The sequence below is a fragment of the Monodelphis domestica genome, chromosome 6, assembly GCF_027887165.1.
Source record: "Monodelphis domestica isolate mMonDom1 chromosome 6, mMonDom1.pri, whole genome shotgun sequence".
Classification (NCBI taxonomy): domain Eukaryota; kingdom Metazoa; phylum Chordata; class Mammalia; order Didelphimorphia; family Didelphidae; genus Monodelphis; species Monodelphis domestica.
Window position 1 is genome coordinate 288,818,392 of NC_077232.1, and position 23,164 is coordinate 288,841,555.

General features: G+C 37.2%; 1 protein-coding gene across 1 annotated transcript in view; it reads right to left on the minus strand.

Annotated features, from left to right (window-relative positions):
* Window positions 1–20,108, minus strand: part of PARM1 (prostate androgen-regulated mucin-like protein 1) — a 136,893-nt gene extending 116,785 nt beyond the window's left edge. The window contains exon 1 of the mRNA XM_007495679.3: window positions 19,296–20,108. Coding sequence (XP_007495741.1) covers window positions 19,296–19,338 — 43 coding nt within the window. The 5' untranslated portion in view covers window positions 19,339–20,108. The remainder of the gene's footprint in view (window positions 1–19,295) is intronic.
* Between the last annotated feature and the right edge of the window lie 3,056 nt (window positions 20,109–23,164).

A 23,164-nucleotide genomic window follows, 5' to 3' on the forward strand; every position in this document is an offset into this window, starting at 1 on the left:
TGACTAAGCAAATATTGTGCTAATAGTTTTGGTGGGGAGGGGGGGATGGCAAGCATTTTGTATTTACGTTCCATATAAATGCTGTTTTCTCCCAATAGACTATAAGTACTTGAAGGCAAGAACTGTTCATTTTTGTATATGTATCCCCAGGGACTTAGGAAACAGGAGGCTTGTTCAATTAAATTTCATCTTTTAGTACTTTCTCCAGTGATGAAGATTGAAACTCGGTTACATCCTACAAGACTACCACCATCATGAACACCATCATGGCCATCACTATTACTGCCATGTCCGCCATGATCACCATCACTACCATCACAATCATTACTACTGCTGATACTCCTAACAACTTACATTCACATAATGTCATGGAATATCTCTCAATAATTTGACTATATGCTGCAGAACAAATGCTACATTTTTTGCTGGGAATTCCCTATCCCAAATTGCAGGTCCACCCCAAATGACTCTAAATATCTCATGTTTATATAATGCTTTCTTATGCATCATCTATTCTGATCCATCTAATTCAACAAATGTCATTGTTATATTTCAGATCCTATGGGAGTGGTGGGGTATATATAACAAAAGAAGAGTTAGTCCTTGCCCTTCATCCAGAAGGAGTTATAAAAGAGGTGTTCATGGCCTCAGACACTTCCCAGCTGTATGACCCTGGGCAAGTCACTTAACTCTCATTGCCTAGCCCTTATCACTCTTCTGCACTGGAACCAATACACAGTATTGATTCTAAGACGGAAGGTAAGGGTTTTAAAAAAAAGATTCAGAAAACTATAAAATTGCAAATGAAAGATCCAGAATGGTAGGGATAGTCAAGAAGAGAAAAATCATTTCCAGTTGGAAGGATTGGAGAAGATGCATAAATGAAGTAGCCCTTGAAAGAAGGCAAGAATTTCTGTGTGTGTGTGTGTGTTTGTGTGTGTGTGTGTGTGTGTGTGAGAGAGAGAGAGAGAGAGAGAGAGAGAGAGTGAGAGAGAGAGAGAGAGAGAGAGAGAGAGAGAGAGAGAGAGAGAGAGAGAGAGAGAGAGAAACCTATTGCAGATAGGAAGAAGCACACTGAAGCATCCATGAATTAGTTAGAACAGGCATTATCTTCCCCACTTTCCAAATGAATAAAATGAGACTTAGACTATTGCCACAGTGCCATGAAACAAGTAAATGAAGACTTAAAAACAAGTCTTTTGTGCTTTCTACAACAGCTAACCCTTTTTTGACTTTAATGATCTCATTGTGGGAATCAGTAAGATTCAGATTCCTTCTTTTAGACAAAGTTCAGTCACCAGAAAACTGCTCACTTTCCACTTAAGATCACAGAGTTAAGCTGGGAAGGACCTTAGCAATCAGTTAGTCCAACCCCATCATTTTACATATAGGAAAACTGAGGCTTATGGGAGGTTAATGACTTACCTAGGTCATACAGGCAGCAAGCAGTAGGACTACGATTCTAGCTCATACTCCCATTCCCAAACCAGCATTTCTTTTCATTTTATTTTTAGTTTCATCTTTTAATATTTTGGTGTTTGATTTAGCTAGCACCTTCACTGAGAGGAAGAGTGCTCCAAATTTATCTAAAGGCACTTATCTCATGAAAATGTAAGCTTATTATATGTAGGGATTGTTTTATTCTTTGTACTTGTATGCCCAGGACCTTGTCCAGTGTCTGCATTATAGGCATTTAAGTAATATCTGTTTTTAATACCCTTTCACATGGAAAAGGGTTTCAGGTTGCTAAACAGCTGCAACTCTTCAAGTGATGACAATCTATTCTTGAACTCTCTAATATAAATCATTCTTGTTTAACATAGATGAAAGTTTCAAAATCTCAGCAATAAATCAATATAATTGAGTCAAAATTATTTCCCCCAATATTTTCCCCTTTGGCTAAATGATAATTGAGATCTAAGGCTTTTGTTTGGTTTAACTTCTCAGTAATAGTCTGAGTTAATACATTAAATCCACAATTTTTTTCAGTAAAAAATGAGGAGCCAATGGGTGCTGATTGTTTTTAACTTTAATATCTTTTTTTGATTCTCAGAATTTCTTTTCTTGTGCTTGATTTTTACTTGTTTAAATTTTTTTTTCTTGCTTGTCCAATTCATTTATTTTTTTCCTTTCTTGAGATATAAATTCTCTCCTAAGGATTATTCAGCAGATACAATATTCTAACTCCTTCCCCCATGCAAGTTAGGCTAGTTTTTCCTTAAAAATTATATTGAAAACATACTGCAGTCTTAGTTAGTTCAGAGGAACAATAGCTCACCATGATGAACTATTATATAAAATGTCCATGATGAGCTATAGGTTCTTTCTCATGTTTGGTAGACCATGATAGGAAATGCTTCATTTAGCTACATAAACTACATTGACTCAATGCCTATCCTTGAAGAACATCTTTCACTTGCTATGACTAAATAAGTCTTTTGGTTAACTGTTGATGACCCACAAGTATCTCCTTTTGTACTAGATTGTAACCTAAACTACCAGGAAACTGTCCTTAGTCAGATCCAGGTCAGAAAAGACAGATTTCATGCCCAAAGGGCGACAAAAGAATATCTACCCTTTGATCCAGCCATAGCACTGCTGGGTCTGTACCCCAAAGAGATAATGGACAAAAAGACTTGTACAAAAATATTCATAGCTGCGCTCTATGTGGTGGCCAAAAACTGGAAAACGAGGGGATGCCCATCAATTGGGGAATGGCTGAGCAAATTGTGGTATATGTTGGTGATGGAATACTATTGTGCTAAAAGGAATAATAAAGTGGAGGAATTCCATGGAGACTGGAACAACCTCCAGGAAGTGATGCAGAGCGAGAGGAGCAGAACCAGGAGAACATTGTACACAGAGACTAATACACTGTGGTATAATCGAACGTAATGGACGTCTCCATTAATGGCGGTGTAATGTCCCTGAATAATTTGCAGGGATCCAGGAGAAAAAACACAAATATTATCAACATGGCAATGGGTTCAAATCAAGAAAACATGTAATGCCCAGTGGATTTGCACGTCGGCTATGGGGGGTGGGGGTAGGGTAGGGGGGAGGAAAAGAAAATGATCTATGTCTTTAATGAATAATGCTTGGAAGTGATCAAATACAATATAACAAAAAAAAAGAAAAGACAGATTTCAATTATATCTAAAAAGTTTTGGTCTGTTGTCTTATTCAAGTAATGTTCTTTAATGAAATTTCCTATGTTTGCATTAGTTCTCTGAATCACCCATTCCTTAGGGTTAAATGATTTAATCTATTTTTAAGTTTGAAGCATTTCCTTGATTGACTATAATTTCATTACTTTACTCTGTAAAGGATATAGTTAATATTTTTGCTTTTCTGCATATGACTGAGGCTTTAATTCCCTAGCAAATGATCAGGTATTTTTGTAGATTTGCCATGTGTGATTGAATAATATTCATATTCCTTGCTGTTTTAATTTAAGAATCATCAGAGAACTATCTTTTTAACTTTTCTAAAATTCTATTTTCTTCCCTAACTTCTTTCTTATTTAACTTTCTACTAAATTTGTGTAAACATCAAAGGAGCAAATTGAGTTTCCAAGCTATTATAATAATTTTCTTTTTTCTCCTTTTAATTTGATTTATTTTTACTTCAAAATCTTAGATATTATGCCATTTATGTATTATAAAAATTTGTGTAGACTTCCGGGTAAGCATGGGGGCAGTCTAGACACAGGATACTTCCTCTCCTCAGCACCCACCGATATAGACTACCTCAAAAGACAAAAAAAAACCCAAAAACTAAATTCATAAGAATGAACGGACTCTACAGTAGGGTGCAACATTGAAGGTACATGGGATTTGGGGATTTCCACAGTATAAGGGGATGAAAAAGCTCCCACCCAAATGTGAGCTGATCTACCCTCCCCCACCCCACTTATGGAGCCAGAGTCAGAGCCAGCGCACGACAGAGTCAGCAAGTGAATGAGGGGAACCTCTAGAGTGAGCAAGGGGCACCTCTAGGTCCTTGGGAGATGACTAAGACCATCAAAGACCTATCCCTGAGAGTAGCTACAGCTGAAACCCCAATGGGCTGGGAAGCACAGACCATGGGTGCTCTTGGGAAGACAGAACAGAGAAGGGCAGTGAACAGCAGAGGCTACAGAGATTCGAGAGCTTGCCTCAGGCAAAATCCTTGCTCCTTAACTCCATACACAGAGAGCCTGCCCATCTCACTCAGATTTCTGACTAAAAAGGGAAGGAAAAATCTCCACCCTCCAAGAAAAACAAAAAAAGGCATTGACCCTCAAAAATTTTTATGGAGGAAAAACCCAGACTATAGAAGAAATACAGGAGGAAATTCAAATAAACCCAAAACCTTCTCAAAAAATGGAAATTGTCCACAAGCTCTGGAAGAATTTAAATTGGAGCTTATCAAAAAGATGGAGGCCCTCTGGCAAGAACAGTGGGAAATGGTTCAAAAAGAAAATCCAAAAATTATAGCAGAAAATCAAAAGATTAACTGGAAACTAATGATCTTGCAAAATAGCAAGAATTAATAGAGTAAAGTCAAAAGACAGACAAAATAGAAGAAAACATAAAATATCTCACTGACAAGATCATAGATCAGGAAAACAGATGACGATGAGACAATTTGAGAATCATTGGTCTACCTGAAAAGCCAGAAATAAACAGAAATCTTGACATCATACTACAAGGACTCATTCAAGAAAACTGCCCTGATGTTCTTGAACAAGGGGGAAAAATAGATATTGAAAAAGTTCATAGAACAACCTCTACACTAAATCCTCAAAAGATAACTCCCAGGAATATAATTGCCAAATTCCAGAGCTTTCAAGCTAAGGATCAAATTCTACAAGAAGCCAAAAAGAGACAATTCAAATACCAAGGAGCACCAGTCAGGATCCCACAAGACCTGGCAGCTTCTACACTAAAGGATCACATGGCCTGGAACATGATATTCAGAAAGGCAAGAGAATTGGATCTTCAACCAAGAATCACCTATCCATCAAAACTGACTATATACTTCCAGGGGAAAGTATGGGCATTCAACAAAACAGAAGACTTCCAAGTATTTGTAAAGAAAAGACCAGAACTAAGTGGAAAGTTTCATATCCAAACACAAAGATCAAGAAAAACATGGAAAGGTAAATAAGAAAGAGAGGGAAAAGGGGGAAAATGGTTTTTTTTTATTCAAACTCTCTTCTTTAAGGGCTACAATTAGATCAAATTATATATATTAATATATGGGGGAAATGTTATTTGTAACTCAAAAACTGTATTCATTATAATAGTAATTAGAAGAATCACTCATAGGAAAAGTTTGGGGCATTAAGGGCTATAAGATAATATGCAAAAAAAGGAAAAAGGAGGGGGGGATTGAAGATGGCACCAAGAGATACTTGAAGAAATAAAATAAAGAATAATCTTTATCCCACAATGATGCACATGGGAAGGGGAGGGGAAGAATACTCATAAGAATGAGAGGAAGAAAGTGCTAATAGGTAATACTTAAACCTTACTCTCAGTGAAATCAATTCTGAGAGGGAAGAGTATCTAGATCCATTGGGGTATTGAATTCTATCTCATCCTACAGGGAGCTGCCTCGATAAGTGAGAGTGGTAGAATATATTTGGAAGTGTAGGTAATGTAAAAACCACATATATAAATAAATATTTTTAAATATTAAAAATATGTGTATTATATACATTTATATATATGTATGTACATATGTAAAGTGAAAATGTTATTTCATTTTCTATTGTACCTCTATGAATAATGCATTTTCTTGCTTATTTCTTTTAATCATGATTATTTGGGCTGCTACTACCTTTCCTGAGATCATAATTTCAACCTCTTCTAACTCCCGATTTTAATTGCTTAAGCTTTGATTTTTAAATGTCTAATTTTCAAATGTATTTCAACAACATATTGTTGAATTTTGTGTCAGAATCTGTGCTGCTATCCTTCTCCTTGTAATGGGTGAATTCATTTCATTTGCATTCATTATTATGATTGTTAATGATATATTTCTCTATCTACTTCATTTCTTATACTATTCTCTTTTTTTAAATTCTTGGTTCATGATCAACCCCCTGTAGTTGGTTTGTTTTGTTAGTGACTATTTTCTTCCTAACTCTATTTTCCCTTGTATACCTTATACTTCCTTTTCCTTGTTCTTATTGAGTTTTTATGTGTGTGAGTTCAATCCTCCTTTCAATTCAAATCAGTTATGTTATGAAGGAACTTCATCCCCTTTTCTTTCCTCTATGTATACTCTTATTGTAAAGATCATTTATTAGAAATGGTTAGTTCCTCCAATTTCTTCTCTAATATATTCTTTTTTTACCTCACTTTTCTTTATTTTCTTAAAACCAACAAACAAAACAAATTCACACCCAGGTTATGTGTTAATTTTAATCCTTTCTCTTTGTGACACTTGGAAATATTAGGATTCTTCTTTCTTTTCCTTCTTCCCCATTGGAATAAAAGCCCTTTACCATTGTTTAGTCCCTTTGAATTAATCAAATGTATTTTTTTCTTTTTAGGTTTCTCTTGTCTCTTGTGTCTGCAGTTCAAAGTTTATAGTCACTTCCAGTATCTTCATTAGAAATGCTAGAAAGTATTGTACTTATTTAGAATTATTTCTTCTTATTAGGCAATTCTTGTAATGTTTTTATTTTGGCATTTCAGACTATCACAATGCTTTGTTTAATGGGCCAGATCAGTGTCCTATTCATGTCATGTTAGCTCTGACTAAAATTAAGGTAGGTTTTGTACACAACGGTTTTGGTGTCTGGGATCACACTGTTCATCCTGCAGCACATTTGAACCACTAGTCTGTCCATGAAACTGCAATGGAGTGTGGTGGAGGTGAACATTAGGGTACCCACCTATGGCCTCCCCATTAGCATCTCTCCTCCTGCTGATACTAAGTGGCAGTGCTGCTCTTTGGGAATGACTCTCTTCCCCTTTGCCATGCAGATAAGAAGAGGTATGGGATATCTTCTGTTCTTTTTCTTTAAAAAAACAAACCCTCACCTTCCATCTGGGAATCAATCTGTGAATGGGTTCCAAGGCAGAAGAGTGGTAAGGGCTAGGCAATGGGGGTTAAGTGTCTTGCCCAGGGTCACATATCTAGGAAGTGTCTGGAGTCACATTTGAACCCAGGACCTCCCCATCTCTGGGCTTGGCTCTCTATCCACTGAGCCACCCAGTTGCCCCTTATTTTCTTCTATAATTTAAAATAAGTTTTAAAAAAAATAATTGTGGTTGTCAAGGAATCCTGGAGCTTCTTAAATGATGTCTTTGTCCTCTTTCTCCTCTTTAGATAGCCCTTAATCAAAAAGGTTCTGACCCCTGAGTTCATCTCCAGTGTCCTGCACAGCATTGCTGGTGCTTGTGCATGGATGCTCATATGGCCGGGCTCTTTCTGTGTTTACAGTACTGAAAATAATGAGCAACCTGCTTCCCTTTCAGACCTAAGAGGAAGGACTGGCTATTTTATTTTAAAATGCAGACTAAACAGCCAGTACCACCATGCACAGAGCACTGAGGTTGAACTCGGGAAGAGCTGAGTTCAAATCTGACCCCAGACACTTATTAGCTCTGTGCCCCATGGCAAGTCATTTAATCTCTATTAGATTCAGTTTTCTCAATTATAAAATGGGATTAATAATAACATTTATCTTCCAGGGTTTTTGTGTAGATAAAATGAAATAATATTTGTAAATCGACTAGACTCTATGCCTATTCTCTCCTCTTCTCCCCCAAAGTGATATAAATATTTTGAAAATATTTTCTGCATGAAAACATAGAGTCAATTAGGTCAAGTCTAGAGAGAAGCTGAAGTTAGGAGAATATAGAGAATTTACTCACTATTAAGGGCACAAGTCAAGATTTTAGGGGATCTCAAAACTAGGTTTCTGGCATGAATCATCCAGCATATTTTGGATTTATAGAACTGACCCTAAGACCTAAGATGATGTTCAAATCTTAATGCCCTGGGAAGATATGAGCCATCTTCAAAAGAATAAATAGTAAACTATTCATAACAGTGTGGGGGGAAATGGTTCAAATTACTAAGAGAGGAATATTAAAATAGTTGAGGTTTCAGCTTGTACCAACTAATTTGGAAGGATGAAAATCAATGATGTTGGAGGAGTTATTTAAAATTAGACATCCCAAAGTATCATTAATGAAACTGAATTTGTTTGGTCATTTTGGCAAATAAGTTGGAATTATTTTTTAAAAGTCAATAACTTTCCAATTCATGGATTAATAACATTCATATCATTAAAAAATTTAGTATATATTATTAGTGCATTTTGTCCTTATATCATTTTCATTTCTGGGCAACTTCTCTTTCCAGAATTCATCCTTCCCTGAGAAAATAAGTAACAAGCAAAAACATCTGCTATATTTACCTCATCATAAAATATATACATCCTTCTAGCCTAGGAATCTTCAATTGCTCTATATAGAAAGAAATATGTTTTATTACCTTTTCTCTGAGACCTTCACTGTGATTTTTAAAAATATTATTCAGAGTCCTATTCCCCTTTGATTATAGATGAATTTATTTACATTGTTTTAAGCCATTATACATATTATTCTTTTGGTAATTTTGTTCTGAATAAATTTACACAGCAAAAATAAAAGAAAGAAGTCAATAAATTTTGACCTTGTGATCCAATCAACTGTTCATTTTCCCATAGAAAGAAGGAAATGATAGAAAAGAAAAGTCCCACAAACACCCTTTGAAGACAAAAAAAAAATAGACAAAGAAAGTATCCTTGGTGGAGGATGGGAAAATGTATAAGTAAACTGAATTACAATAAAGTAGTGGAATTATATTGAGCTTTAAGAATAGATGTTGCAGAAATTAGAGAAATACTAGAAGATTTTTATGAATTGACATGAAAGCACAATTAAAAGAAAATAGAGGCTGTGTCTTTCAGAGGAAAGTGCAATAGATTTGGACTCAGGTTCTGGATTTAAACCCATCTCTGCTTTTTTAATTTTTGCATGCTTTTAACCTCTCTATTCTTCAGCTTATTTATAAATTTGTGTGTTTATGTGTACAAACAAGATGGTCCTTAAGTCACTTTAGCTCTAAATCTGTGGTTCAATGACTTAAGAAAATGTATATACTGTTATAAAAATATAAATGAAAACAATACATACTTTTTTCAAATTACACACAGTCTAATTTTGATCTCAAAGAAGTAACAATGAACTCTATAATGTCAGACATGGCCAATGTGTCAAATGTTTTTTTTTGGAATAAATATATGTATATGTTTTATTATTTATTCATATGTAGTTTTATTTATATATGTTTTATGTATTATTTATATGTGTTATAATTATATATATATATATATATATATAGTTTCAAAGAAGAACTTTTATGTTGGGGGTTGATTAGTGGGTAGTGTTAGATGTGAAAAAAAAAGAACATCCATAGAATGCTTTTTAAAAAAATTAATAGACAGAGGGAGGGAAATGTAGAAGGAAATATAGATGAAATACTTTTGTTATTACTTTTATAAATTCAATGTATTTACTGGGCAGGGGGGATTATTGCTGTTCATTTATTTTGCAGTCATGTCTGACACTTTGTAACCCCATCTGGGGTTTTCTTGGCTAAGATACTAGAGTGGTTTGCCTTTCCTTCTCTAGTTCCTTTTACAAATGAGGAAACTGAGGCAAACAGGATTAGGTGACTTGCCCAGGGTTCCACAGCTAGTAACTATAAGAGGCCAGATTTGAACTTGAGAAGATGAATCATCCTGATTCCTGGCCTAGCACTGTATCTCCTGAGCCACTTGGCCACCACCATTGGCAGGTAAACCCTTGTAACCTCTACTAATAGGAATCCTGAAGCTGGTGTATCACTTGAGCATAGGAGTTGTATTAGGGCAATCAGTTGTCTCTAGGAAGTCTCACACCAACACAGTGGTGCTCTCTTTGGTACAGGGAGCCATCTGACCACCCAAAGAAGGACAAACTGCCCAGGCTGGAAATGGAGTGGGCCAAAGTTCCCCTGTTAACCAATGGAGGCTTGAGAGGGGCACCACTATACATCTAGCCTGGGAGAGATGGGGAGACCCATTATCGGTGAAGATGATGATGAAAAAAAAATATATATATAGAACAACAAACTACATGTAAAAGAAATTTTACAAAAGTCCATAGATCTTTATATAAATCTGTTTCTTGTTCTTTGTCTATTAAAATGTTTGTTAGTGATTAAGTTCACCCTGAATATATATTTTTAAAAAATATATACTTCTTCCTCTCCATAGGCAAATGGTAGGGTATAGGTAGAAATTTATATGCTTTCAGGTGAAACCATTATGTCATATCATTTTTCCTTAATTCTCTGTCTGTCTGTCTATCCATCTCTATCATCTGTCTCTCACTGTCTTCTATCTTTTTATATCTATTTATCTCTCTTCTCTCTGGTCTTTGTTTTTGTTTATTACTCCTCTATGGTGGAAAGCAGAGTGATCATAAATGGGATGAAATGGAAGTAGTATGAAAAAACAAAAATCGTCAGTAAAATATTTTTACAAATTTTACAATAAAATATTTTTACAAATAAAAAACAAATCTTTATGCTTCAGGTATGGAGAGAGCTGGATTATAGCCTGGAAGATTCCTTCCAACTCAGTAATTCTTTGATTCTCTAGTTCTGTTACAGAGATGGACTAGATAGACTAAGGGTCCTTTCGGCTTTAACATTCTATGATTCTCTTATCCCTCTGCAGCTAAGCCAAAACTTACACTGTTTTTCAGAATAAAAGCCACACAAAGATCCAGTCTCAGTAAGATTTCAATTCTTGCTATTTATAATTCAACATTCATTTCATATAAATAAGTAAGTTTGCTATACTGGTATATTTTAATGAGCAAAATTATTAAAACTTTTTTCATTTGGCATTTCATATGACCAACTGAAATGCTTCTTAATTTGCATGGTTGGTAGTTGGCACAGTGGAGAGAGTACTGGTCCTGAAGTCAGAAAGACCTGAATTCAAATCCTGCCTCAGACACTTATTGAGACATTTGCATGATCCAGAGCAAGTTATAACCTCAAGAACAAAGTTAGATAATATTTGTGAAGTGGCTAGCACAATGCCTGGCATGTGCTCAATAAATGTTTCCCTTCCCTTTTTTCTTCCGTATAAAAAGGAGTATGATACTGCAATAATAACAGTTAATCTTTACATAGTGTTTTACAGTTTGTAACATATCTTATATGCAATGCATCATTTGATCCTTATTATGAAACTATTTTAAAACTGACATTTACAAGTGCTAGCATAAAGAGGAAAAGGGGGGAAATGTTGACTCAATTTTTGTTAGTATGATACCCATTTTACAGATGAAGAGACAGTCTTTAGAAGATTGGGCAGCTTTCATGAGTTTGTACAACCAAAAAGTGTTAAGCTAATTCTTCATATCCATTTTTTTCTTCTCCCTAACTCAGTATTCTTGCACACCACAGCTGCCCCCAGGCAGGTATGGTGGAACTCTTCAGTTTATCTTCCTAGAAGTACATGCTGCCTCCTGCTGAAGTGTCTACAAGCACACTCAGGTAATCCTTATTCTTAAATGGGCTTTTTCACTTAACCCTTCCAGACCTTCAAGTCACTATCCCATCTCTCTCCTCCCTTTCTTATCCAAACTCCTAGAAAAATCTGTCTCTACTTGCTATTTTCATTTCCTCTTCTCTGTCTCTTCTAAACCTTCCATCATCACTCAACTGAAACTGTTCTCTCCAAATCTACCACTCATCTCTTCATTGCTGAATCTTAATGGCTGTTTTCAGTTCTCTTCCTTCTTGATCTCTCACCAACATCTGATAGAATCTACTGCCTTCTTCACCTTGATACTCTCTACTCTTAGATTCTGCTCTCAGTTGGTGTTGTTTATACCATTCTGGCCATGCCTTCTGGGACTAGATCACCTTCTATGTCCCACTCCCATAATCTCCCAAAGGCTCTCTTACCAGGTCCTGGTCTCTCATCTTATATCTTTCCATCCTCTCTCTCTCTCTCTCTCTCTCTCTCTCTCTCTCTCTCTCTCTCTCTCTCTCTCTCTCTCTCTCTCTCTCTCTCTCCGTCTCCCTCTCCCTCTCTCTCTCTCTCTCTCTCTCTCTCTCTCTCTCTCTCTCTCTCTCTCTCCCCTTCTCTCTCTCTCTCTCTCTCTCTCTCTCTCTCTCTCTCTCTCTCTCTCTCTCTCTCTCTCTCTCTCTCTCCCCGTCTCCCTCTCCCTTTCCCTCCCTCTCTCTCTCTCTCTCTCTCTCTCTCTCTCTCTCTCTCTCTCTCTCTCTCTCTCTCTCTCTCTCTCTCTTCGAGATCTCATCAGTGCCCATGAATTCAATGACCAATTTTAACTATTCTCCTGAGTTCTACTCCCATATCACAACTTGTCTAGATGTTTCATTATCTTTTCTCTCCAAAATCCTCCTCTCTTCCTAAGTTTCTCATTTCTTTTGAGGTTTCCACTATTCTTCCATTTACCCAGTTTCACATTAGAATTGTCATTGATTCTTCCTTCTTCCTAATGTTCCATATCTAATTCTTGTCAATTCTACTTCCACAATATTTCCATAGACATGCCAGTCTCTCACTCATTTGGTGGCATAGTTCAGACTATTTATTGCTTCTCATCTGGACTATTGCAATAGCCTTTTAATTGACTCCTGTGGCTCATCTCTCTTCCCTCCCACTCCAATCCATCCACCAAAGTAAGGGATGGAGAAAATTTGCAGTAAGATTGCAAAGAACTTCTAACTTCTTAGGACAGTCAAAATGTAAAAAGAGTAGCAGTACTTCCACACTTTTAGCTTTGCCTACATAATCCAAGTAGGAAGTTGAGTCAGCTATAGTAATAAATCAGATGAAAACCACCTGACACTCTATTATTAAAGAGAATGTTTAAAAAAAAACAATTTCTGAGACATCAAGGTTGACTTCCCGCATTAATCAAATTTATGAGAGCTTTTAAACTCTTATAAACAAATACAACAGTTTAACAGTTCAATTATTAGGCACCTTTTATATGCAAAATGTTCTACTTTGGTTCATTTGGTGTAGAAACCACATAAGTTTTCTTTCTTTTTTTCTAGAGTGAAAAGGAAATGCAAAGGCCCATTTGTGATGTTGTTGAAAATAGACATCTATTTTCAGTGTGTATAAAAATGTCAGCATGAAGAAACGAAGGGGAAATGTGCTAGATACAGTTAGGATTAGTTCCCAGTAAGAGAAGATCCACTCTACTTCTTCTCTTTCCTAGCATTTAAATATTCAATCTGAGTTTTTCCATTATTTGCTTTTTGACAGTTGGCTTCCTGAAAATTTATAAATACAGAAAAGGGATGGGAAGGGAAGGCAGAACTTCAGGGACAGGAAAAAAATCATGCTGACAAAATAATTCCCTCTTTGGTTTTTTACAATTCCTTCTAAATCCTCTCCAATTCAAGCATAAACAATTTATGATACAGTACTTTTCTGATAGAAATAATCATCCAGGGTACTTTTGGTCCTAATGGACAATCCTTCTGGTTGAAAAGAATCTTAGGGGGTAATTGGATTAAATTAAGCTTTTTGTTCTAGGAGTAACTGACTTAAATTCTAGACAAATAGTACTTATAACCACAGCTAATGAACAAATTCAAAAATAAAGAAAAACTGTTATTTTCAGTGATTTTACTAGACTCATATCTATGCATGCAAAATAAGGTGAGAGTAACAATAAAAAATTCATAGGTATATAGCACCTTGATTTACAATACATTTTCCTTCTAACAACCCTATGAAGAAGATATTACAAATTTTGTTTACATTTAAGAAATGAAGGAACTGAGTTTTTGAAAATTTTAGTGACTTGATCAGGACTCACATCTAGTAGAGATTTTTTTAAACCCTTACCTTCTGTCTTAGAATAAATACTACGTATTGGTTCCAAAGCAGAAAAGTGCTAAGGGCTAGGCATTGAGGGTTAAGTGACTTGCTTAAGCTCACACAGCTAGGAAGTGTCTAAAACCAAATTTGAACTGAGGACATCCTGTCTCTGGGTTTGGCTCTTAATCTACTGAGCCATCTCACTGCCCTACAGCTAGTAAATCTTCTATCAGAGATTGTAATACAGGTCTCTGGGTCCAGAGACAGTTATCTTTTTCTTCTGATACCACATTACTTCTCACAAACAAAAGCTATATTCCATCACTGGTCTTTTGGGAGAGGATGAGCAGAGAGGGGTGTACTGAGCCATTTCTTACTCCCTATCACTCATCATTAAATTAAGGCTTAATTTATTTATTTAGTCTAGTCTGAAGAAAGTTAAGGGAGAAAGTATTTAGATCTAGTTTTTCTTTGTACAATTCTTAAGTGAGAGTTGATTCCCACCCTTAGTCTAACCTTGACAAGCCCCACCAGTATGTTGGGGATCACACTGGTATCAGACCTCCTATACATCCTTCTGGGAGCTGGTGTCTGGGTACTGCATTGGTTTGGGGTTCTCTTGTATTTATAATGCTCTAAGGAGAATCGAGATGGGACCTGTAAGAATGTGTTGGTAAATGTTTAACTGATACATTATAGCACTATCGATTGTAATGAACTTCTCTACTAGCAGCAATGCAATGATCCAGGACAATTCTGAGGGACTCATGAGAAAGAACCCTATCCACATCCAAGAGGAAGAACTGTGGGAGCAGAAACACAGAAGAAAAACAACTGTTTGATCACATGGGTCAATGAGTGTATGATTGGACATGTAGACCCTAAATGATCATGCTAGTGCAGATATTAATAATATGGAAATAGGTCTTGATCAATTACACATATAAAACTCAGTGGAATTGAGTGTTGGCTACAGAAGGGGGATGGAAGGCGGGGAGAGAAAGAACATGAATCATGTAACCATAAAAAATATTCAAAATTAATTAATTAAATAAAATTTTTCAAAAGAATATTGTACAAAGAGAACAACTGAGAAGAGACAATTTAAAAAATCTTCAGGACTCCATTTATCAATGCACACACAAGATTAAATGAATAGCACTATAAACCACTCTTTTATATAATAAAGGAAGACAAATAATTGGAATGGTATGAATTGTTCATGGTTGGGTGGTGCTAGTATAGAATTTGTATATATTATTATATTACATTATATATTTATTTATATAGTCTACATATAGACTATCGTCTCTCTTTATGTATATATGCATATATATAATCTAAATTAATTTATAGATTCAGTATCATACTAACTAAACTAACAAAGGATAACTTTTTAGATCCAGACAATATGATAAAATTCATCTAGAGGAACAAAAAGTTAGGAAAATTATGGATATAATAAAAAAAGAGAAGGAAGACATATTTCAAAATATACCATAAAACAAAAATCATGACAATAATTTGAAGCATCTAGGTGACACCATGGACTTGAAGTCAGAAAGACCTGAGTTTAAATTCTGATATGTGATACTGTGTAAGTCACTTAACTGTTCTTTTTTGTTTCCTCATTGGTAAAATGGGGAAATAATAGCACTTACTTCACAGGTTTGTTGTGAGTATCAAATGAGATACAACACATAAAGTGCTTTGCAAATATTAAAGCACTATATACAGGCTAGAGTGTTATTATTATTATTGGTTAAAAATGGAAAAGTTGATCAATGGAACATGTTAGATTAACAAGATCCAAAAGCAATTGAATATATTGGTATAGTATTCAAGGACATAACTGACTAGGATTGAGATTTAATACTTAACAGAAAATGTTGAGAAAATTGGAAAATAGTCTGAGAGAAATTAGGCTTAGATCAACAACTCATATCTATATCATAATAAGCCCCAAATAACTATATGGTCTAGATAGAAAAGTCCCTATCTTTTTTTGAGAAGGAAGATGAAAAGAGATACCTTTATTAGTTATGAATTGGGAGACAGTTCTTGATATAACAGGGGATAGATATGATCACAGGAAGTAAAATGAATAATTCTGATTCTATAAAACTGCCTTTTTTTTCAAACAAAATTAATGCAGTTAGAATGGGAAAGGGAAGAGTTAATTGGGAAGTTTGGCAGCAAATGTCTCTATTAAAGGTCTCATATTTAATGTATGCAGAGAATAGATACAAATATATGAGAAAAGGAGCCATCTTCCAGGAGATCAATGGTCAAATTCTCAAGAGAAGAAATTCAAGTTGTCAGAAACCATATGAGAAAATCCTCCAATTAGAGAAATCCAAAGTAAAATAGTTCTGGTGTTCTGCCTCATATCTATCACATGGCAAAGTAACAAAAGAGGAAAATTGTCATTGTCAGAGGGACTCTGGTAAGATAGTCACATTAATATTCTTTTGGTGGAACCTAGAATTGATTCAGCCATTCAGGAAAGCAACTTGGAGTTATGCCCCCTCAAATGACTAAATTGTATATATTCACTGATGCCTTGATTCCCTTTGTAGGCATCCATCCTAAAGAGATCAAAGTCAGAGGAAAGGATTCCACTGTACAAAATACTTATAGCAACACATTTTATTGAAGCAAAGAACTTGAAAGGAAGTAGGTATCCATCAATTGGGAAACCAGCAAACTATTGAATGTGAATGTAATAGAATACTGTTTAACCATAACAAACAAATAAAAAGGACCAATTTAGAGGAACCTGGAAGTCAGACATTATGAACAATCAGCAGAGCCAAGGGAATTATTTATACAAAGACCAAAATATTATAGATGAAAAGAACTTTGAAAGACTTAAAAACTCTGAGCAATGCAACAACCAGTTATGATTCCAGAATACTGTTGAAAACACAAGCTTCTTACCTCTTAGTAGAAGGGTAATAGACTGTAAATATAGAATGAGAAACATTTTCAGACAATACCAATATGAAATACATGTGTTTTTCTTGGTTATATTTAATAGTTTAAGGGATGAGTTTTTATGGATGAGGGCACTTGAGAAGAATTTTGGGATAGTGATTATTATGCAGAAGAAGAAAAGAAAAAGAACATTAAATATACATTTATAAAAGCACAGAAGAGAGCAGAAGGGAGTTTGGAAGGGGAAACATGAGAAGAGCTGTTTTGGCATTACAGAGACATACACGTATGCAGTATGTTTCTAATATTCTCTTTATATGATTTGGAATTCTTTTATGGTTTTGGGATTCATAAATGCTTATGTTTGTTAATGATTTTCTAGTTGATAATAAAAAATTAAAGAATCATATGACCCTCATTGTTTTTGCTGCTACATTTCCTGAGAATGGAACCTCTCCCATCCATGCCTAGTTCCTCCTGCTTTGTTGCAAACAGCTAGCCAAGAATACTTACAGCGTGCTCATGTATATCAATTAACTAGGGATATAGAGATACAACTAAGGGGGGAAAAGCAGCTACTGAAAATTGCTTTTTCTCCAGTGCAGAGGGGCAGGGCTTTGTGGTGTGAAGTCACCTTCAAATGGCATTTTCTTCCTCAGTGAACAAGGAGTTAGGAAACCATATTTCAGTCCCAAAATTGTTCTATGCTAGTTTCTATGATTTTGGATAAGTAGTTTACTGTTTCTGTACCTCAGTTTCTCAGTTTCTAAGAGTCCTTCCTCCTTTAATAATTTCTGAAAACTTTTTAATTTTCTGATTTTGATTTCTGATTCTGATTTTAATTTCTGAAAAGTCCACTTTTTAAACAGGGTCTGGAATTCTATTTTCCATTTAAGAAGAGCCAGGAGGTAGAGCATTAGGTTCAGAGTCAGAGAAAGGAGAGTTCAAATCAAATCTCAGATTAGCTGTGTGTCTCTGAGCAAGTCATTCAACCACTCCCTACCTCAGTTTCCTCATCTGAAAAATGGAAACGTCCCAGGATCAAATGAGATAAAATTTACAAAGTGATTTACAAATCATAAAACATTCTGTACACATTTGCTATAATTAATAAGAGATGATAAAAGACTGGTCAAGAACAATAGAAGTTTAAGTATTAGCTGGGCTTGTCACAAATTGATTTTATCAAGCATAAATCACAGAGGGATTAGGAAGACATCTAAGAAATCATTTACTCCAACCCTCTTCCTTGATTTACAGAGAGTAAGCAGGCAGGGAGAGGTTAATTACCTCACCACAAGTCATAGAGGGAGTTAAGTGGCAGGATAGGAATTCGAAAGTTGGTACTTTGACTCCTGACTCAGCGCCTTCCTTTCGAATCCTCCAGCCCCTAACTTTTTGGTATTGTTACTGTTTTTGTTTGGGTTTTTTCTGCTGCACCTGAAGATAGGATGCCAGGTTCCTTTGCATCGGCTACTATTTCCCAGAGAAGCACAACGCTCTTGGTTCTAAATTATCCTCTCTCCTCTCCCCACCCCCCGTGCTTCAGCTAGACTACCCCGTCCAGGTCTAGGCAGGTAGGAATGTTGCGGGTGGTCCCCTGTTTCCAGGGGGAGGGCAGGGAGGGAGAGGCTGGGGTGGGATGCGGTGGCACTGGGAGGACTGACTGAGTTAGTAAGTGGAAGAGCCTCTCCCCCTTTCAGACAAGGCAGTCGCAGTCCTCCCTTCCTTCCCTTCTACCCATTTAGGGAACTGCGATTCTGTTCCACTAGCTACAGCCTTGGGGCCCTCAGGCGCTGCATCATCCCAGCATCCCCAGAGGGCAAGGCAGGAGCCAGAAGCCCCAGGGAGGGGCAGAGCCTGACCTTCGGATCCCATCCCATGGCCCTCTCAGGCAACCCCTTCATCTGGAAAAAACTTCTCGAAACCACCCTATCCCAACAGTTGAGGCACTTCATCTACGCCCCCCCCCCCCGCCCCACTTCATGGTGTGCCAATCCATCCCCATCATGCCCAAGCGCTGCTGGCCCAGGGAGCCCACACACAGGTTTTGGTTAGCCCCCAAACCTGGGCTCTGGGAATAGAAGTCGCGCCATTGAGCGCCCACCTGTTCTTTCTTCCCTAGGTCTGTTCCTGTGTCTCCATCATGGCAATGTCACAGCCTCAGGCCAGTCCTTAAACACCCAGCCTCAGGTACAGATCCAAGTTCAAGTCTGACCCTCCTTCTCCTCTTTCTTCACCAGGGTCGCTCCCCAACCCCAGGTCCAAGCCTGTACATACACACACACACACGCACACACACACACCACACACCCACATACACCAAGATCCTAGACACGCAAGGGAAAATAGAAGCTAATTCATCTACACCAGCGGAGTTCATTTCAGTGCCCCCGGAAGCCCTGACCCGGGTTTTTCCCCAAAGAGAGAACTTAAGTCAAAGTACCTGTCGCGAAGACGAGCAGGGTGAAGAGAGTGTGGCAGACCATGGTACCTCTGGGGCTCTGGCCTGGGCTCCGCAGGGAGCTCAGCTCCTCCTCCTGCGTGGAGAGAGGCCCCCCTAAGAGAGGCTGGCCGAGGGAGGCAGGTTCCTTCCCTGGTCCTGAGAGATCTGCTCCGCGTCTCCGAGGCACTCCGTGCACAGTCTAGAAGGCTCCGGTCTGGGGCAGCGAGAGCACTCAGTGGTCTGCCCTGCGGTGCCCAGAGAGCTTCTGCTCCATCCCAGCCCAGCACTGCCTTTCCCTCTGCCGCCGCTGCCGCCGCCGCTGCTCTGCTGCAGTGAAACCCCTCCCACTAGCCAGTCCCTCCTGCTGGCCTGGGCTGTGATGACAAAGTCAACCCGATCCTCTCTCCTCTCCTGGCCCTGCGCTCTCATCCCCTCCCCTCCCCTCCCACAGGCGCCTGGGTCCGGGGAGCTCTGGCCCAGGGCGGCCCCTGCTGGACAGTGAGGTTGCAAGTCCCTGGCTGGGGACTGAGTCCAACTCTGCTCTCGCCCTGTGCCCCCACTAGCAGGGTTCTCTCCTGCGAATGTATATGAACTCTGCATTCCCTCATGCAGAATACCCGTCTCTTGTTCACTTCCCTCTTCTGAGCTTCCCAGAGCTTTCCGTCCACCTGGGACCTATGCCATCTGTGTGGCTGGCTGACATTTGGCCTTTTCCAGATTCTTTTGGTCAGATGCAGAGTCTTAGGTGCACAGCACTCAACTGAGATGATCACCAGCTGTCCATCAATCCTCCAAGATCATTGCAATGCTCTATTTATGCACATGTTGCATAATAAATGTTCAAACAAACAAGTCATTACTGCTGCAAGACTTCTCCAGTGAATTGAGGCATCAAAGAAAGCTGAAGGACGACCCATAGAGGACAAGAACAAATCCAATCATTGTCCATAGTAAAAAACAATTGCGTTTTGTCCGAGGTTTCACCTTTCCAATGGGTTCTTCTACCCAGGAGCACCTTGAGAGTCTTGAGAAAGAGAACCTTGGGTCACAAGGTTCATGTGTGGGGGAGGTGGGGGTGAAAACAGATGACCCTCCAAGCCGGCTTATTTTGGGAGGTTGGAGATTCTTCCAGAAATAAGATTCTGCATAGAAGGTGACAGATTTTTTTCTACTTTTTATTCAATCTGTATTATTTAATCTGGGTTTTGAGGGAAGACTCAGGCTGTTCATCCTTGATTCCTCTTCTCGCTTGCTTCTGACTTACTGATCTTGGCCACCACTCTTCGGATGCCTCAGTACTTGCAAATTCATCGCCCTGGAATATCCCTCCACCATGCATGGGGACTACCATGCTCCTGTGGGAGAGTTGGGACACTGGGAGCTTCATTTCGAGGGGTGCCCTAGGCTAATCCTTCATTGTTTCTAAGTTTTCAATTTAGACTCCATTAACCCCTATTGTGGTACCTCGTCCACCCCCGAGCTGCTTTAAACTTCCTTTTGTGTTCTATTTGCTGCCATTAGTGCAAGGCTCCCCATTTTTTCTTCTTTTTCCAGTGCTCCAGCAGAGTTATTATAAATTCTCATTGTTTTGCCTTGCTGTTAATGCTATCTTCTGTCCCCAAAATATTCTACCGCTCCCCCATTCAGAGCCATCTTTTATAACAAAGAATAAAATAAAAGGAAAAAGAAGTGAGAAAAAAAGAAAGCAAACCAATAAAACTAGTCAGCCTATCAATCAAGTCCATTGGCATGAGCCATAGAGTTCACAGTCTTTCCTCTACAAAGAAAATAGAAAAGTATATCATCCTATTTCTTCTTTTGGGTCAGGCTTTATCATTAACATTTCATAGTATTTGACTTGGATTTTTGTTGCCATTTTTTTCTGTTTATACCTTTGTGGGTTTTGTTTTCCTGGTTCTGCTGGCTTCAGCTTGTATCAGTTCATGTTTTCCTATGCCCTTTAATATTCTTCCTATTCATCACTTCTTACATGATTTCTATATACCAGGTTTATTTAGCCATTAACTGAGAACACCTATTTTATTTCCAGTCTTTTGCTTCTCCAAAAAGTATACCTATAATTCGGTATTGCAGGTTACATGGGACCTTTTTATCTTGGATCTCCCATGGTCATCTCCTAGAGGCTAAGGACCACATAACTTTTCAATCTGCCCTGAATCCAAATTCTGCTTTCTGTGTTGTTTCCCCTAATTAGCATGTGAGTTTCTTTAGAGCATGAGCTGCCTCATTTTTTTCTATTTGTATCCCCAGAGTTTGGCAGTGCATTAGTGTTCCTGTCTCTCTACAGCCCCTCCAACACCCAATAGTCTTCATTTGGGGATAATCTTTAACATTTGCTAAGTTTGAGCTGAATCCTCAAAGTTGTTTTGACTTTCATTTATTATTGCTGTTTTGGAGTCATCTTTTATATGATTAGTAGTTGTTCACATAGCTTTTGAAAATTTTTCATATTCTTTGTTCCCATAGCACATAGGGAATGGTCTTTGATATTATGTTGATATTATTTGTTTGATTAGTTTCCTATATTCTTTAGTTAGTTGACTTTTATCAGAGATATTTGATGCAGACTAAATCTATTACTTCAATATTTACCTTGGATACATTGATTTTGTTCTTGCAAAAAAAATTAAAAATTTGTATTTAACAAGAGTTTAAGGGTTATCCCCTAGTGTAACAGAGCTATCTACATCATCAATTTCTGTCACTGTTCTTGCCTGCTACTTAACTCATTATTAAATTTAATCTCATCATTTTGAATTGTGCAATAATCCAGGGGTATGTTTAAATATTTTGCTCATTAATTAATACAATTGAAAAATCTTTCATAACTAATGAACTAAATTCAGTGAACCACTTCAGATCATCAAATATTAAATATTTAGCAATTTGGAGTAAACTTATTTTCCGTGAGTAGTTACTCCTATGTCTATATATTAAAATTCTGAATGCCTTAGCATTAAATAAACAATAACTAATAGCTTAATAAACATTCAATTATTTAACAATGACATAAATAATAACAAACATAAACAATTACAATTTTTAGCTCTGAGAAAGATGTCATTAAAAAGGGTATTACTATAACTGCAGATGTCTTCTTTTCACTTCTGGGTCAATATGTTTAGATCATTTAATTTAGCAAAATAAATCTCATTGCAAGAATTCTCTTCAATTTCTTCAAAAGTTAAAGATTATAAAAGTTTCATAATTAAAGAATATATTTTCATTTTCTTTGTTCTATCCAGTTTCTCTCCAGTCAGGATAGCATAAACAAAAACAAAAACATCTTTCCCAGGTTCTCAAGCCATCACTCCTAAAAGTCCATTTCTAGACTTGATCTTTATAAAATTCCTTTTATGATATCTCTTTATCAAAGAACAGCTGATCTAAGAAAAATTTCCTTTACCCCCTTTTTCTGTGTCTCCATTTTTCTCTCTTCTCAGTTGATATAAAAATTGCCCAATCCCATACATTCTATTTAATCAATCAATAAACATTTATTATGCACTCTCTATATGTCAGGCAATGTGTTTAGCACTAGGGATTCAAAAAGAGGCAAAAAAGTAGTTCCAGTCCTCCAAAAGCTTACAGTCTAATAAGGGAGGCAATGTGGACACAAAAATGTACAATCTATGTATAGGATATATAGGAAATATATAGGAAAAATAAATTTTAAGAGAAGGAAAGCACCAGAGGGGTTGGGGAAAGCTTCTGGTAAAAGGTGGAATTTTGCAGCTTCCATAAAGCAGACTTGTTTTTTAGCCCCTTGTTTGGTTAAAAATTCACCTTTAGTTATCTGTGTCTAGCACTAGATTTGTTCTCTTCTTGTTTTTTGTTTTTTAATAGTG